The sequence below is a fragment of the Tigriopus californicus genome, chromosome 10 (genome assembly GCF_007210705.1).
Source record: "Tigriopus californicus strain San Diego chromosome 10, Tcal_SD_v2.1, whole genome shotgun sequence".
Classification (NCBI taxonomy): Eukaryota; Metazoa; Arthropoda; class Copepoda; order Harpacticoida; family Harpacticidae; genus Tigriopus; species Tigriopus californicus.
This window is the reverse complement of record NC_081449.1, coordinates 9,310,348-9,329,586: the sequence shown is the minus strand read 5'-3', so window position 1 is coordinate 9,329,586 and position 19,239 is coordinate 9,310,348. Positions and strand designations below refer to the sequence as shown.

General features: G+C 38.6%; 1 protein-coding gene across 4 annotated transcripts in view; it reads right to left on the bottom strand.

Moving 5' to 3' along the window:
- The window catches only part of LOC131888650 (transient receptor potential cation channel subfamily V member 5-like), a 68,467-nt gene that overhangs the window by 1,902 nt on the left and 47,326 nt on the right, over positions 1-19,239 (bottom strand). For all 4 annotated transcript variants that reach the window (XM_059237556.1, XM_059237557.1, XM_059237558.1 and 1 more), the window contains 7 exons: positions 14,159-14,262; positions 10,108-10,190; positions 8,961-10,028; positions 6,373-6,482; positions 4,967-5,124; positions 1,690-1,806; positions 1,422-1,547 (listed from right to left, as the gene is read on the bottom strand). In XM_059237556.1, coding sequence (XP_059093539.1) covers positions 1,422-1,547; positions 1,690-1,806; positions 4,967-5,124; positions 6,373-6,482; positions 8,961-10,028; positions 10,108-10,190; positions 14,159-14,262 — 1,766 coding nt within the window. The remainder of the gene's footprint in view (positions 1-1,421; positions 1,548-1,689; positions 1,807-4,966; positions 5,125-6,372; positions 6,483-8,960; positions 10,029-10,107; positions 10,191-14,158; positions 14,263-19,239) is intronic.

Sequence of the window (19,239 nt, the reverse complement as noted above, 5' to 3'; positions counted from 1 at the left end):
TTGGAGAAATTCAGGGTGAGTGGGAAGAAATTTGCAACTACTTTGGCTCTGTCTGACATAAATTTGTTTGACATTGAACCCCAAGTTTTAATGAAGAGGAACTGTTATACACATACAATAGTGCCATAATGCAAATGATCAAATTTTTGCCTAATGGCGATCGATAACCCTAAAATTGTGTGCCATCAAAACAATGTTCGAAAATGCAAGTAAGCACAATCTTGATGTCACAGCCAAAACTAAAGGCCTGCTGTAAACGGGTAAGAGGCTGAGGGAAGTGACTGAGCCTCTCGGTGTCCATCCTCGAACCATTGGTGAGTAGAGAACTTTATGCAAGAACGGCAAATTCCTTTACAACAGGTCAGATCGAGAGCAAAGATCTGGGATTACATAAGTCAGTCTTCAGATGGCCAAAAGTCGGAGGGGTACCAATCTCCATTAGACTAAAACTGGATCATTCATGGTATGTTGTACACCAAAATAAAAAAAGGGAGGAGAGGAGGTGCAGTGGATAGCGCAGTTTCCTAGCATGAGAGAGGTTCCCGGTTCGATTCTCCTCCCAGACCTTTCTCAAGGAAACTTTTAGACGCTAACCACACCCACAGACGGAGAATCAAATCTGATACGGACACGACAATGCCTTTCGAAATTTTGACTTGGACGATGCGATGGCTGGCTTCGCTGGCCGGGCGAGGTGCACCCTCCGACCCTAGCACCCCCAACCACCACAATAGACCCTTTTCGCGAAAATTTGAGACTGGAAATGATCAAGCAATTCTTTGAGGACGGGGAAAGAGTTTAATAAGGCTTTAATTTCTTTCTACCCTGTACAAAAAATAAGAAAAACAAAGGATATTTGATATGCTTCCATTTTTAATGCATTCCTATATTTTGATCATCTCTTCCTAAGAATGCATGTTTTGACTGGCATTGATAGATAGCTGAAGGCGTATTTCACTTTATTACGTACTATACCGTACGTTTTATATCTTATTGCCTTAGATTCTCACACAATTATGGTATTGATTTTAGAGACCACTCATCTACTTAATCGTGGACCCATGACATCAGGATGCCTTAAAAACATCCCAATACTTGAATAATCAAACAAACCTTTTCACCTTTTTCTCACTTATTTTTACGTTTTCGGAACTTCATTTGGATGATTTTTATAATCTAGAAAAACGATTCTGACCAAAACTACAAACTACTTTTCCAACCCCTGATGATCAGATATTTAACCCAATCGGCCATTCAATTAATCACAGCATTGGAACTACATTGCATCAAAAAAAAATCGTTTCGGATGCCTTTTCTTTGAATGCTCTAGCAAGGCTGAAAATTGACTGAAAATCTGAAAATTGGACGAAACCCCTTACAATTGTGGCTCCATTTTTGACTATACATTCTATTGCATTTACCGACATCGTTTGTTTCATGACCAAGGCTTTTTCTCCAGTAGCCATCCGTTCTGAATATAAGTTCTGGTGATGAAGACGGCTTTTGGGAGGAATTCCCCGTTCCACTATCAAAACAGTTCTCGCCCACTGAAATAAAATGAAAATGGAGAAGTTGCTCACTAAATCCCAAATCAGGGAAAATAAGTTGAACAATTTCCTAAAACTTTCATAAACACAGACGTTAATTAGGCGATATTGCTGAAAAGGTGTTTCTGCCCTCGTTTCATACCTGTCGCATCCACTCGTTTTTTATCTCAGCAATTTTCGTGTACGTGTCGCCCATCATAGCAATAAGTAGGTTTACAAGAAGAACCACCACTATTGCCAGAAACAAAAAGCTATGGATCTGAAAATGCATAAATGAACGATTTTAAGTCAATTTCAAAGTCAATTAAGTCGACTTCAAAGCCTTTAAACCAATTTCAAATCCTTTTTTAGTTGGCGAATACAATTGTTTACATTGAAGCAAAATACCTAAAAAAGTAAAGATCTAAGTCATTGATAATGGAAACAAGTTGTCAAAATCGAAACATCAGATCATCAGGTTAACAACCAATCATCAATGCAACCAAATTAGGGCTCCATTAAAGGGAAACAAACATAACAATAATCTTTCAACCTTATCAACTCAACAGAGATAACAAATCTCTATCAGAGATTCCTGACTCGGTGGTTTGCTATTTTTGGGGCTGACTTCCACGGCTACGGGGACTTTAACCCCTTGCACTCAAGGATCTTTATCTTGATTCAATATTCACCAACGAATTGGAGTCAAATCTCTTGGTGTAAAGTCTAGTCTAACACCATAAATACACCACTAACCTTTCGGAGAGAGCTTTTTTCAGATCCTATAAGGGTATAATAACAAACATTTTGTACATCCAACTAGCCCGAGAGCTATACATGGTATAAATGCAGCAAACCAGCGACCTTCCATCATCATCTTTTTCCATTAAATTGTGCTAAAAAAGCCATCGGTAAGTTTCGAAAAAGTAATGTCTTTATAGTTAGTCACCAAATGCGTTGTCAATCATGCAATATACACCTCCCATAACATGATGATTTACATGTCATGATTGTTCGGAATTTTAACTATAGAGAATTTGAACCGTCTCTCAGAAGAGTTGACGGCTTAATCATTGTTTAACGGTACTTGGGCAATAGATTGATCATTAAATAATCTCTTGATAAAGTCTGGAATCTTAGAGTGTGTTCTTTTATTTCTGCGTTTGTATGTTAGCACCTAGACGAAGCAATGAAAGGGACTATTAGAACAATGGTCGAGCCCGAGCAAAAAAAGGCTTGAAGACGCTCTCAAACGCCCCTACGGTCACAAGAATTGACCCTAAAACCCGGGTTGGGACGAGGCTTTTGAAAACGTACAGAAGTGTAAGACACCTTTATTATCGTCTCTAAAAACTGCACAGTCCGACCTTTTCCGGTGTTTCCTGAAACGAAAGCCCTCTCATACTTTTAATTTTTCTAGTAAAACATCTTTGGACCTTATCGACCTTTTAAAAACCCGCTGAACTGATTGGAGTCCAAATAGGGGAAGCATATTCAAGATGTGGCTAAACACGTGACTTGCACAGAATAAGCTTAAACGTACGATACTTCCAAGCACAAGTCTGAATTACCTTCTGCTTGGTATGCTCAGCGAATTTACCATTACTTTAAAGGAGTAATCCTAAATCATTGCCCTCATTATGTGTAAGCGGAGTGTTTAATGGAGTCTTGGAGCATTACCGTTGAATCCTTAATGAACCAAACTGGCTAAACTTCTCCGCCATTGACAAGTGGGGTGTTTAATAACGTCGAACCAAAGGCCTTTGAACGGAATTTTCATTTCATTTCATTAATGCCCAAAAGCAAATTTGATCTAGAACCTTCTACTATGTATACTATTAGAATATTGACCCTTCCTACCACAGACTAATTTAGTGTTATCATGATAAGAAAAGATACTGACACAACAACAAAGCTTCTGAAGCGGAGCAATGAAGATGATGGAAAAGAAAGGACCTAATATGGATCCTTGTGAAACATCCGACTTAATATCATGTTTGTCCCTGAGAGATTCTTCAACCTTAACCATTGGCTTCCTACCCCGAATGAAAGTACAAATATAGCGTAAATAGAACTGAGTATTGTCCTGGTATGTACTCACGGACCTCAAGTAATCACTCAAGTGTATGCAAGTGCCGAAGATTGGTTTTAAAATGGTGTGTTACGTACCAATTGAAAGAGGAGCAGACTTGACTGTGTACTAGCTTAAGACTACCTAATACCAGTTTCATTTGAAGAAGAACGTGACTCGTTTTCTTGTTTGAGAATCGTGAATGCCCGACCCTAGCGCCCATATTTCCCGGTTAACAATGATGTAAATTAAGGTTCCAACGTGAGGCACTACCAAAAATCCCATGGATCTCTAAAGTAGACACGCTGAGCCAGCCCTGCCCACCATTTGGAAAACAATTTTGCAAGCTGGCATTTCCCTCTAAGCTACAGCTGAGCCCTGAGGTTAGATGTCGGAATTCTGAACCTTAATTTGAGTTTGCCACAACAAATGATTTTAGGGAAGTCATTTGTGGAAAAACTGTGGTTATTACAAAAGATACAAATGTGATGAGCTGGATATGCTCCAATAATATTGATTGGGATACAAATACTTTCATACATACTTTTGAAGAATTTAGAATCAGGTCGACAGATCAAAACAGCTTTGTGTGTTAAACCTAACTCGTTGTTGTAGCATATCCTGAGAGTATTCATTGGAGATCTTACGATTTTTCTCTCAAGCCAAGCTTGGTTTGGATTTTCACGGGCTTTTCTAACCGATACAGGTTGTATTTCTGTATTTACAGGTTGTATTTGGATGTGGAATGATAGTTAAAATTCCCTCTTCTACTTATCTCCATATCTCAATGCAAAATCTACTGTCGTGTGATGAGGTTCAATACCAAGTTATTGTTTCTCAGAGGCTGAAAACTTCCTTTTCAGCAAAATTAACATTTTGTCTAATTAACCTAGTCTCATTCTGTCCCATGGAATCTAGCCAGGATTTTTTCCTGCGATCGATTTCGTAATCGATTGGTCTCTTGTGGACCTTGCTTATGTTGTGGTTGCAAAATTATTTCCAGTCTAGTCCAGAAATAACAATTATATCCTTTCCAAAGACAAAACAAAGTGCTGTAAAGTTAATTTTCAGCTTTACACGGTGAGACTAAGGATTACCTAAAACATCTTGACGATGATTATTGATAAAGGTTCCAGCCCAATGAAAATGTGATGTCAATTCATTTTGGCAAATTCCATTGTTTTGCATACGTATAACATCTAGTGACCATGGCATTTGAGGAATTCTTACATGATTGAAATATCGTGCACCAAATAAGTTCCGTGACTTTATATTCATTCAATGAAAAAGCACCTATGCATATCCCATGCACCAACTAGAAGAAGCCCACGAACAGTTTTCAATACAAAACCAAGTATGCATTCCTTACCTTGCCTAAGAAGCTGTGATTGGTACTTCCAAGTCCCTCCCAAACACTTCCAAAGGAGCCCAAAGACATGATGAAAATGGAAATAATGCTTTCCATTGGCGTCGGCATCGGATCAGGGTTGGTAGTATTCGTATAGGATTGAAACATAATGTAATATGCTGAAATCAACAACATGAAGTCGTAAGTTGCAACCCCAAAAGGGTTCAGAAAAAGCCTTATTCATTTTAACGCTTGACCGCCTTCCTTCATACTTAAGCCAATCAGAATTGAGAATCATTTTCAATCGAAGGATTTAGAGCTAGAACAAACAAGTCACGAAAATATCAGCTCATTCCTTGTGACATTGAAATATATGCAATTCCGAAGTCCAAAAAAATCTAGTCCAAAAACTAGATTGGCCAATTTCTTGAAGGTCTTAAGTTTGCCATGAAAAAAACTAATTTGATAAAGTGATCCTTGTGTAGTTATCCCATAAATACGGGAAGGTCCACCCTAGAAATCACCTTTACATATGTCTAAAATTAAACTAAAAATAATTTGTTTCCGAAGCAATATATAATCCTTAGTGAACTAGGAGTAGCATTTACTTTGTATCGCCAAGAGTCTTAGGGCGGCTTTACACTAGGATGGAAAACCGCGATTGAAACCGATTTGAGGATGGAAGAGGGGCTAGCTAGTGCTGGGGCGAGTTCCGAAAAAGGCTTGAGTCCAGCAGAGGACTCCAGTCTTTAACTGTCCTCAAGTCGAACAAAAAGACTCATACACCAAAAACTCGCCCCATTACTAGTCCCACTTCAATCCTTAAACCGGATTCAATCTCGGTTTCCATCCTAGTGTAAAACCGCCCTTAATGTAGCAGTTCCTCTAATTCGATTCCGGGCCGCTAAACGAGGTTATAACTTGGATCAAGTCTTTGCGATTGTATGGTCTGCCGTCAAGTGGTTTCAGTGCTACTTGATGCGGCCTTTCAGTCTGCGTATATCGGTCTTGCTTGCTTTACTTTTTTAGTTTGGAATAATGTGCATAAAAGGACAAATGATGTTAAGTTTGAACCGTGTGGAACAATAAAAAGCTTACCTGTTACTCCCATTTTGAACATGAAAATAATCTTGTCTACGTACAACGGCCGCACTTTTGATACTTTCCCTTTGGGCATTCATTCTCAATTGAAAATTCATCATCAAACTTTTCTTCAACATAAAGCTCCATTCAGATTTTACTTTCTTGGCCCTCGAACCTCTCATGTGATGATGAGTGTTATTCTAAAAATACTTGAAAACTTTACTCGAAGAGAAGACCAATGGACGCATTTGACATTTTTGACATGACATTTGACATGATATTCAGAGAGCTACGCACAAGACAAGTTAAAATGTAAATCGAGAAATAAAAGATGATATACGAACCTTGCGAAAACCCCATTACAAAGATGAAGTAAATGGTGACAAATCTTAGCAAGTCGGCAGCCATCATTCTATAAATCATGATAACAAAGGGTCCAGTTGTTTTGAATCCTCTGGAAAGAAGAAAAATGACAGCATGACAAAGTTTTAAGGGATTGAATTGATGAATCTGGAAAAAACGCTTGCTTTTAACGTTTTAAAGACTTAAATCAGTTAGAAATGAAAAGGACATGACGGAATGGCAAACTTAGATGGCATCATTTTCAAAGAAATTCAACACTATTGTTATTTCCACGTTTAATTCCAATTTGGCCCAATGGCTTGACATGGTGCTGAAAAATGCAAATGGAATGTTTTGTCATATTGTTGCTATTCACTACAATTTGTCAAATAATTTACCCATGTCCGATTAGCAAGTGCAGGGATTTAGAAAATTCATGTTGACCAGGAAAACTCATTTTGAATCTACATACGTTATATTACCTTACACTTCAAATTCTTTCATAACTGTTCAGTTTGACGCGGGTGTTCAAAACATGCCTGAGATGGTGTAGTTGGGTTCTCCTGATCAAAACTGCTACATCTATTTCAAATTTGAGTATTTTCTTTTATTTTGGTGACACTTGGTTATTTTGTTTCTATGGGGTTGCTTTGTAAAGGTCTTGGAATTTGAATGTTCTATTTACGGCTTTCTTTGATTTTGAGGTCTTGTGTGATCCTCGAATCCTGACAAAAGAAGACGTGCTTTGAGTAATCGTGCTATTTCTCTTATCATTTATCTTCTTAGCATGCATTAGTGGCCAGGGTATTATTATTATGATTGCGCTGATGATTATTACTTTTGATCGATTCAATGCGTGACAAAGACGAATGGAAGTGAGCAGCTGAACCAGAAACTTGGCGAGGGATCAAAGAAAGCGAGCCAGTTGTTTCTTGTGAAGAGATTTAGTGCTCTTGGGACACGGGCGGCCAGCACCCCAACAGTTTTGGTTGGCTGCATCGTCGGTCGCTCCGACCGTCCGAGCACTTTTCAATTCCCCCTCAACTACATTTCCTCCTTAGTGGTATTACTTATGCGATCCACATTACCGCATGTGGGAGAGAATCCCACCCCTCCTACTCCTCCTGTATATAAAAGTGGGCTTTACATAAAGAACCTATTATGAGTACCATCCACCCATTTTACTTGGGTGGAACATCAGACTTGAAATGAAATTGGGACTTTTGACACCACAATCTCTCGGACGATCGCTCCTACTTGATAATTGTAAGAAACTATTACATTATACTGTTCCATATTAGTCAATTTTCTTTGGAAACGAATCCGAAGAAACCTGTGAGGCGAGATCTTAGTTGTAACACATCTTTGGAGAATGAATCCTTCGGATGCAGAATTCTGCAATTGAATGTGAAAATGGTCATGTGCGCATGGCAGGGTGGGTTCAATATTTAATCTTTAGAGCAAATCACGTCACGTAAAATATCGCTGCCCGCAACAACGTGTTGTATAGCAATTTTCTGAAAGAGTAAATCAAAGAAGGAGGAACTATCGTTGTAACTTGCACGAAAGCTTTCTCATAAATAAGAAGACCAACCCCAAACTTGTAGGCTAATAAATCCATTTGGGACAATGACCCTGCAGTTATTAATGAACGTGAGAAACTTGTAATGTTCCAACACCTGGACGAAAGAGGAGTGACATCATGTGGGAGCCAAATCATCCTAGCGAATAAGTAATCCATCCATTCAGATCGCTGTTACACTGCCAAAGAAAGGAGTGCAAGATTGAATTCAAATTTAGGGTTAAACATTCAATTCTAACTATGATATTAACACCAATCCCATCTAACACAGAAGGACCCCCTAACGATTACTACTATATCTCCTCTTCCCTTTACTCCTGCCGCTGCTGTTACTATTTCGAATCCGAACCAAAAGGCACAAGGGAGCTTGTAACACATGAACAACCCATACAGGTTGTCTGTGACACCTGCGAGAAAGGAGCTTCTACCATCGTACTCCACTATGTCTTAAAATATGCGAAAAATATGACAAATAACCAGCAAACACCTTCAAGACCTCGAGAATCCAGACTCGATAAATTTGGCTTAGTTCACCTCTCTTCTTTCTCGACTCCTTTATTGCTTAACGTAATTTGCTCTAATGCTCGTAAGGAATACATAGATTTTGTTGATCCATTGGAAACATTTTTGCAGTGGCAACAAATAAAGGAGTTATAATCCTTCATTTTGGTAGAACTGGTGATGATATTTCTCGTAGTGAAAAAAATATATAAAAAAAAATTCACACGAGATTCATTCAACTAGTCATAAAAGAATACTGCATAGCTACTTCTATCCTCCAAGCCCAATCGCTGCTTTATGAAAGAAACTATGGCTTGGGCTCTCATTTGTATTTTTTCACTTCCTGAAATAAATTTGTTTTTGAAAGCCATGTTTTCGAAAATACTGGACCCACACACTCACTAGAGGCCGACTATATGCCGCACATCGTTAGCTTTTCGACAATACCATCAAACGATCATTTTAACCAAACGTCAGTTCTCGTATGGAAATATGTGCTGAACTTACCGGCAAAAGAATAGAAAGTAAGGTCCTGTAAAGAGCATCACTACTAAAGCGAGCCGATCTTCGATTTCTGGTTGGCAAGCTAGACGAAATGGAATGGCCAAAGGACACAAAAGACAAGCACATAGGAAGAGACATCTGGACGGACATAGAGCCAAAGTCTTCAAAAAAAGTCGCGGACCAAGGAACGAAACTTCTCTCATTGCATTCAAAAAATATCCAATCGACCAAATCACGAGAACCAATTCGCCTATGCCCCGTAGAAATGTTTCATGAGTAGAATAACTATGGAGATAGCACATGTCCGGCGTCAATTCATCTTCAGTTCCAGTCAGGTTGTGTGCCAAAATCGAACCTTTGTCCTCCAAATGACTTGTCCCATTCCAGCTTGCCGTCCCATTGTTGGGTTCAATGCAATCCAAGAACAATGAGAGTGCTCCAGAGAAGTCGTTTTGATTTCCCTCTTCTTTCGATAGTTCCGGTACTCCAGTGGCGCTCAAAGCCGATGCCGTGACTTCCGCAGTGGGACTCATACTAATGCTTACAGCTCTCCTCTTTCTTGCCTTGTTTGTGGCTGTCGCCAGCTCGCCAGAAACTTCTTTCCCCAAATCCGTGGCGATTGGTAGTTGTGTTGCTGTTGTTGTTGCTACTATTGTTGTTGCTGTTGATGGTGGTGGTAGTATGATGGTGGTGGTTTTTGAAGGCATTGCTGCTTTTACTTGGTCCGCGATCGTTGACGAGATCGTCCGACCCTCATTGCTGTCTTGAAGATCGAGTGTGGTGGGATGAGTAGGATGACGCGTGTCCAATGTCCCACTTGCATTAGTAACCATATCAAAGTAATTCGTAGAAGCATTGTGACCACACACCCTCCTGTGGTTTGTCGACAAGGGTTGTTCATACCCCAGCATATCCAACAGTAAAATGCCACTCTCGTTTACATTGCCAATGTAAGGGCTCGTCATGTTGGCTCCCATTGATGGAACTACTTCCGGTTGGGAGGGTCGGAAGATAAAGCAAGATGTGGAGAGGAGAAAATACAATGCAAACGCATAAAGTTGGCGGAAGAAGCTGTGGATGATAATTATGGTCCAATTGTAAAACAACATATTTCCTGCAAACTGATTGTAAATCGAATAATGGAACTTGCCTGGCCTTAATAAAGGATTTCCATTTCGTTAGGAGAAGGTCAACAACGACTCCTTCAATCAAGTCCAAATGTTCAGTTAGGTCCTAAAAAAGACGGTGAAGTGAGTTTCTTTATTCAATTTCAACAGACTTGTCATTGGACTTTTGGTTGATTTACATGGTTTTACATGATTTACAGGACATGATTGTTCCTACATTTGTTCCTGCTAGGGTGTCTTCTCTATGGAAGTTTCACGTTGGATATCACAGACCATTTAGTGATTAGACCTTGCCAAGCACAGTAAAAAAGTCTCGATCAGCTGGAACATAACTGTTTATTTTGGTGTCTAGCAAGGAAACCAAGTAAACAAAAACAATCGGTGGCTCTGGGAGGCACGACAGGATGGGCTATGTACTATGTGTATAAGGAAGCCTGTGCAATTTGAACCCTTTCTAAAAGACGGCTATCGTTTGGAAAAATTGATAAGGCTTAAGGTCTAAAATGGTTTTGATCTTGAACTTTTATTTGCCATCATATAAGATTGTTTGTATCGAAATTTCTGTATTTGAAGTGCAAACGTGACTTTCCAATCGTGCCAAGATCATTACTTGCACAATAAGTGGCCATTGAAGCAAGTAAGCAGTTTTAAGTAAAAGGTATAAACAACACATTTTGATGATTGGATAACCTTAGTGACATAACTAATGAAAATGGTTTTTTTTTTCTTCAGAATATGTCCAAAATAAACCTCATTTTACTACTAATTTCAACTTCAACATGTGCTCATGAAGGATCTTCTAAGGCTTTTGGAAATTTGCCCACTTGCAAAAGAGGGCGTTGAATTGAAAATTGTCAATGAACGACGACATCTTCATCAAAAATTGATATGGAAAAGGTACTCTGGGTTATCAGAATAATGAAGCTGTCATTTACTTTTTTATCTGACAAACTACAGCTAAGTTTGCTATTGTGTCATAACATTTGTCATTTTGACATGTAGTGACCTATCGTTTGGCCATATCAACAACTAGCGATAAAATTGTTCATTTTGGATGAATGTAACAAAGAAAAAGGATTATATTTAACAACAAATCACATTTAAAGTCGTTAACTTTTTGGTCAAGAATGCCCACCACTGGGCCTTCAGAAAATAAGAAAAGTTATTTTAAGAGGCATATTCAGCGCCTAGCAAGTCTGTTCATTTCAGTTTGATGTTAATAGTTTGAATTATCCTTGAGCCAATTTGAACTAAGCATTAAAAATAAAATGATTGTTTTGTTGAAAGTGAGGGAATTTGGTATCGCCATTTGAACCATGCTAATGAAAACATGTTGGCATAAGATTGCCAGTTTTCATACAAGTAGTCTTGCACTTTTATGAGAAAAAGCCAAGGTTACCTTGTTTGACATTACATAAGCTTGATCTTGTGTTGTCGGTTTCTTATTTTGTGTGGCCATCCTTTTTTGTCAATAATTCACAATGATAGCTCTATAATCTGTATTAAAAGCCATCCTTTACATGTGTAGAAGGGCAACACTCTACTTCTTAAGCCTGCCAAGGCCCAACTAACGTGAGAGGTTGGGAAAGTCAACTGATGCGTAACACCCCCTCTGATAATGTGCGTTTATTCGCAAAAGGTGACCCGATTATGAGGGAATTTGCCCCTGATGCCTCTGATGCTACTGACTTCGTTCTTGGATCTACCCGTGTTTGTAGATAATTACAACTAATTAGACGATGGCCCTGAATTTTATCAGGACGGCAAACAGCTGACAAAGTTCCAGTCATATACATGTGTGCAAGAGATACCATAGAGCCAAAGCCAGCTCAACGGGATTTATAAACTGGGCTTGATTGGACAGTGTTCTGTAAGATCTTGTAAAAGTCATTATCAATTTAAAGTCCCAAAACCAAAACGACAAGTACAGAAAGACTAACGAAAGTTTTCGATTATCTGTTAACATTCTTAGAAGTATCACTTTTATTGTGTATGAAATATCACAAGTTCAGAATGGTGTAATATTTAAGTTGTCTCTGAAATGAAAGGAAATGACACCAAAATCTTTTTGACTTTGGCGCTAAATTCGATGACAAGGGAGTGTCATTATAATCATTATTTATAGAAAAAATGAGGACAGAGTCTTTGTACAGTTTCAAATGCATTTAACTTAAGGTTTCTGCTAATAAATTTGGGTTTGTTTCAAGGGGTATTACATCACATTTTTGCCTAACATGGTTATAGGGACTGCTTGTTTCATACTGAGACATCTTGCGGCAAAAAAGGAAAGACGGCGTTAGTAAACCCTCTGCTAACGTATGTTCTTGCATCTATGTAAAGCAACATGATTAAAATCCCTAGATTGAATTTGAAGTGATGAGTTAAGAGTGATTGTTTTCCAACTTTGTGAGCTCTATCTTGAACAAACCATCAAGCAAGAAATTCTTGCAATTTTGAATGAGACATTCAGCAACATCGAAAATCCATAAAAACTGTGGATTACTGATAGCATCAATTAAATAAGCACAGAAGTTTGTTACTAGAGTTAATTTACTTTGTCAATGATATCACATTAGTAGTGGCATGTTGGGAAACCATTAGCTAGCCGCAAAATGTAACTGGTCATTCCCACATCAAACTAAGGTTTTTGATTGGTTATAACTCATTAATTGTAAATTAACTACTGCCTTTACTTTCCAAGCTTTTTGGTACTCTCATTTAATTTTGATAACCATTTGATCCCATTACTCCTACTGATGGTTCTATAGGGTGATAGGCTGCAACAACAATGCAATAAAGGTTGTTTATTGTTTGAACAACTCATACATCAAGTTTGATGATAAAGAGTATGGGTTAAGAAGTTGGACTAGATTCCTTGGAAAAAATCAATTCAGTTGTTTGTGTGGGGGCACATTGCTTTTTAATCAATAGCAAGTGTGATATTTGAGACTCTGTACACCACTGAGTTTTTATGACTAATTTTCAATTGAGCCAAAACAGTGTTACTAAGTGATCAAGTTTACAATATTTTATCTAATGAATTAGTCAACTATCCATCACTTTCTGAAGTTAAATGGCCAGTTGTGTTGAAAAGAGGTTTTACTAAATGGATTATTTTCTTTGCACTTTTATTTTGGTGTACTTGTGTCACAAAATATCAAAGTGGCTTTTGCAAACTTTACCAAAGCCAATATTGCAACTTCTTAAAATGAATCATCCTGCCAAAGGTCTAAATTTCAGATGCCACGAACTGTTAACACTCTTTTATAAAAAAAGTTGAACATAGTCAGAAAAAGAGTGGTGGTTTTCAACTTTTGCACGTTCAGTTGCTTTATATTTCTAAAAAAACGTAGCCAATATTTGGATAAATGCAATGCTAAGCTGAACTACATGAACGGTCTTGTCTTGTTCATTGACAAGTTCAGTTTAGTATTGCAACAAAAATGCACCACTGGAGGCAGGGCTGAATTTCCTAAGCAAAAACGAACTTAACAAAGAACTTCTTGAATTATCAAAGTGCAACAGATATACCAAGATGCATTATTATTGTTCTTTGGTACAAAAATTTGACAGAAAAATGTCCAATTTCAGGATTATTAGACACCGAAACTGTTATTTTTTCGGAAATTTGGTCAAAACCACCTGAATGTTTAAAAATGCCCCAAAATGACAAGATATTTAAACTACAAGCTAAAAAAACTCTCTACTTATCATAACCTCAAATCATTCAACAGAAGTTTAATCACTTTTGTTTGGATCTGTCTTCACATGATTTCAAAAGTTTTGAATGAAGCAGAAAAGTCATGGTTCTTCCCTACTAACGCTCTGTATCCTTTTTTGGCCGCTAGAGTTTGTTTAACTCCTACTTCGTAGTCCTTATTATAGATCATTTTAGCATTTTAATGACGTTCAAGGATCAAATTTGTTTGAACGTGTAAGACTAATTTCGAAGCGAAACTAAGAATAGTAACACCATTCGTTGGATAACTGGTCTGAAAGTTTCTGTGCACAACATTTAATGACACAAATTAAAGCTTAGAACTTCAGAACATAAATGATCCGTTGCAAACTTACCCCGAAAACAATCAAATTTAAAGCAGATCTCATGTTCAGATTTCCTGTCTCAGAGTTGATTGTATCCAATTGCTCAATAGGATAAGCAGAACAACAAACATTTCCTGCAAGAAAGCCAATGTCATTTTCAAATACGTGAATATCAAATAAAAAACACGCGAGTATACCAACTCTTTTCCTTCTATGACGTACATGGTTGTTAGATAGAGTTGTATTAATGGCGTGGAGATGGCACTTTTCCAAACGTTAAACATTGCTACTCATACGACATCGACCATCAATCATGTACCAATTACGGGAGAAGACGTGGCCTAGTGGTTGGCGCAGTTACCGAACATGAAAGCGATCCCTGGTTAAATCATCTTCCCCAAAATTTCTCAAGGAAAGCTTTAGAAGCTAACCAGATACACAGATGGAGAACCAATCTGATACGGACTATCACGGTGCCTATTGGAACTATAAACGCACGAAGTGATGGCTAGCTTCGCTGGCCGGGCGCGGTTCAATCCTCCGACCCTAGCACCCCAACTAGAAAAAACACGTAACAAAAAGCCTTCGCTCTCCGAAATACCTCCAAAGGTTAAAATAAAATGTCAATAGGGCTAGTCAAGTAAACGCGCCCATGGACAACTGACGTTATTCCATGTAGTAAAATCAAAGACAACATGCCCAGCCAAACCGCACTGTGCATGCATTGGATTTTGACTTTTTTTCCTTTTTACATGCTTGTCTAGGCAATTAGCATTGTGGTGTTGAGCCAATTTGATAGCGCCTTCACCGATTTACACCAAACATGCTCATTTAGTAGGGTTTTGTAACACAACTTGCTCAAAATCACTCGATTATTGAAAATTCAATAGGTGAATGGTGCGAGTTGACTGTGATGTTTGTCTTAGTTCTCTTTCCCCAAAATGCCCAAAATCAGGGTGCCGGACCACATTTTTCCTTGAATTTCCTTTACTTGACATCCCCTATAGTTAATTGTTATACGTCACTAGACATGATCTAGAGAAATTCCATTCCTGAAGCTTCTGGTCTTGAAAGGGTCAGTGTGAGTTCCTTCAGATGACACTAGATTTCACACGAAACTCTAGATATATACACTTACAACGACAGAGAAAATTTTGTATCGCCTGAACCATTAACCTCATCCTGAATTATCATTTAAAAATCTGTTGGAATGTTGGAGCTTTCAAAAATTATTTCCTTCAGATCTAGAAAATATTATTTTTGCATGAAAAGGTTCAAACGTAATTTGGAAGACTTTTGCAAAACCACAGGACGCAAAGTATGTTAAGACTCATCTAACAGATCGGAGTGTCAAAAGATATGGCATCATGATGCAAAATTAATCAAAATTATTGTATCATCAAAAGTCCTAAATATCTTACAACAGCCTAATTAGCTCTTCCCACGACAAATTACAAACAGGAATTTTCAAGAGAGTGGGCATTTGCGATTTTCACCTAATTTGAGAATGTGCTTGTTTGGATCGAAATACGGGATGTTCAATGCTTCTGGTAAAACATCATCAAAACGTCCATTTTTTGTTTTATTTGGTATTTCGGGGGCTTTTCTAAACGCTACAAGGAATGTTATCCCAAATACGATTAAAACGGGAGGTTATAATTACTTTTAATCCTTACTTCTTATTACCTTTTAATCCTTATGTGATATTTGGTCTACCAACGAATTTGAGTTGGCAGACCGAGCTAGTCCTTGAATGTAGCGTTGATCTGGAATGCTAGTAAAAAATTTGCCCAAGTCTGACTTGAAAGATGCTACCGGATAAACAATGCCTACGTATTCCCTCTCATTAGATCCAATCACATGTTTGAGCAGCTTTACCCACATTCAACCGGATTAAGGCTCTCTAGTAGAAGAGTACGAGCATAAAAAGTGACCCTGACGGGCGCAGCCTCCAAGATCCAAGAAGCCAAATTTTATAACAATGGAAAATAATCGGAACCAGTTTTAGGTGACTACGTGCTCTAATCCTGCCGACGACTTTTTTTTCAAAAGGAGAGGCGATTTCATGCAAATTCTTGCTCCGGTGGTTTTTTTCTTAGTTTTTCGTTTGAATTTGGACCAATTCAAGAAGAATTTTCAGATATGGACGGAAAGTCCAAGTTTAGATATTTTATTTGAACTTTCCGTCAATATCTGAAAATATTTCTTGAATTGGTCCAAATTCAAGCGAAAAAGTAAGAAAAAAAAACACCGTTGCATGAATCTACATGACCTTGCCTCTCCTTTTGAAAAAAGTCGTCGGCAGGATTAGAGCATGCATAGTCACCTAAAACTGGTTCCGATTATTTTCCATTGTTATCAAATTTGTCTTCTTGGATCTTGGAGGCTGCGCCCGCCAGGGGTCGCTTTTTATGCTCGTACTCTTCTACTAGACCTGCTGAATACTTTACCTTCATCATCTACTAATGGAGAGTTCATAGGCATAGACCCAAAGGCATTGGAGGTGCATTCAAGGTCAATTCAAGTTCTAGGACTTATTGCACTTGGCGACCCAAGATTCAATCTAAGCCCTCTGGAAGGCTAATGGAATTATGGCCATTCTTACCAGAACCTAACTTCACATCGTCGGTATAGGAAGAGATATTGACATATTGACATATATATTACGCTTCAGAGGTTGACCAATGAAGTGATGAAAAGGAGAGGTCCTAAAATAGAGCCCTGAGGAACACCCGACCTGACATCATGTATGTGACCGAGGGATGCCCCAAGTAAATCGGTTTTAATTAATTACTTCCTCCCGCAAATGAAACTATTCACCAATTGAGAACCTTGCCTCGGATCTCATGGAGCCTGTTAACTAAAGGGCCTTGGCAAAGCCGAGATAGACTACATCGATCGACTCATGACTGTCTAGTCCTTCAACGACTTGCTACTATGCTCGATCAGTTCGGTTACCGTGCCAAAATGCGCTCAGAACCCTTGCTGGCTAAGTGGAAGGACTTCATTGATTTCTAGATATTCTATAAATTTGAACTTCATGATCTTCTCAAAGACCTTTACAATGGTCAAAGCCCGATAAATCGGCCCATAAGTACTGGAGAGCAACTTAGAAAATTGGAACAATATTAGCTAACTAAATGAGCTAAGGACGGAAACTTGCACTGATTCACGATTCAACGTATCAAGGACATGAAATAAGGAGCAAGAACCAGTGAGTATCTTATAAAGAACTGAGATTTTACACCATCAGGGCCAGGAGAGCTTGAGATTCTCAAGTCCATGATGGCTTTTAAAGCATCTTGATATGTGAATACAAGATTGTCTAGGTTAATCTAGGATTATCTTAGCCTCGCCAATCTCAACAACGTCATCAATAGACCAATGAGCTGTTGCTCGTAAACTCTGGGGAGTTGAAAACACACTAGAGAACTCATCTTCAAGCATGTTAGTCTTAACCTCTAGATTACTCATGGCTTTACTATCGACCTCAGAATACCCTAACTACAGTTTGTTTCTTCTTTTTGCATGAGAGTTTTCTCGGATTCGACCTGACCTGTTCAACCACTCTACTCTACTTTTTCAACTGATCTCTGTCAATGGAGGGCTAAATCCTTCCTTGAATCAATTCACGCTTTCTTTGTAAGCTAGCCGCAATGACTGGATTCAAAATGCTCTGGAGTCATTTTCCTTGTTTGCAACTCTTTCAAAACAATTGCTTCCTTAACTTCGGAATTTTAGATTGTGTTCCACCTTTCGGAACACATTCAAGGATTGCTAGAGTGGAGCAAACCTCTTTCAAGACTAAAATCTTCCACTCTATGGCTTCGTCTATGAACGGTGCCTGTTTCAGAATTGAAACTAAGTCCAGTCCATTTAATCTTTCTGCAATTAACGGCCAATGTTCATGTCTGAACTTGAACTTAGTCAGGCCGACCTTTCTGGTAGGCCTTATACTAGCTTTTTGAATAATGGTCGACGCTATCTCAATAAGATGATGATCTGACGAATTGCTGGGTGTCACATGGACATACTTGGCTACGCCAACATGCTGGGAGAAATTGAGCAGGATCGCAAACTCCTCCAGCTTTTCGCACGACTGAGATATCGATTCTAGAACGCAAGCCGGAAAATTGAAGTCCCCTACAAAGAAAACTTTCGAGCAAACTGCTTGGTCCAACTCATTTCCGATGAATTGGAGAGCTGACATAAAGGAGCTTACTAAACAAGAAGGGGGTCTATACATTGTTAAAATGGACAGAGTAAGGCCTTGGAGGTGATAAACTTCTCCATTAGACATGTGAACTAATGCGCAGATTATTTCTAACAAATAAACATACGCCTCCATGCTGAAAAATTGGATTATCAGAGCGTACTCTATCGCAACGAGCTAAATTGAAACCAACCATGGCTACTAGCTCTTCGTCTAAGACCCGTGGTCGAAGTCAGGTTTCTGTCAAGGAAATGAAAGAGACCTGCCTATCGAAAGCTAGTGTCTCAAGAGCCTTGACCTTTGAGCTGTCCTTTTTGGAAATGAGGCAATGCACATTCAGATAAAGCCCTTTCTCGGGCTGATTTTCTTGCGAGTTGAGAAAGGAGAGTGATACAGGAGTTCTTAATTGGTTCAGAATTTTCATTCGCGGTAGGGAGCAATTGGCTAAGGTTGAGGCATCCCTTAGTGGCATGCATGATGTCAAGCCAAGTGTTTCACAAGGATGGATATTAGGTCCTCTCCTTTTCATCCTCTCTCATGCTTCATTTCAAAGGCTTAATTGTAATATCAGTATCTGTTCTTATGCTGATGATGCTTAATTAGGGATAGCATTACGATGCTAACTTTGTACAACAAACAAGTTGATTTTTCATCCTATTTCGACTCCAATGAGTTCAGCAGGTTTTCAAAAATGTGAAACAGATCTAAGGATGTTTTACTACAGGGCCGATCAGGTAAATTTGTACCATTTTCAACAACACACAAATCTACGAAATGAGCAGTTAGGCATCTGGAAATTCCTTGAATATAAGGCTGGTAGACCTAAGTCTTTAGCTTTTTCCAAATAGCCCACAAACAATGAGTGCCATTCATGAAGCAGGGAAGTTGGAAAGCGACC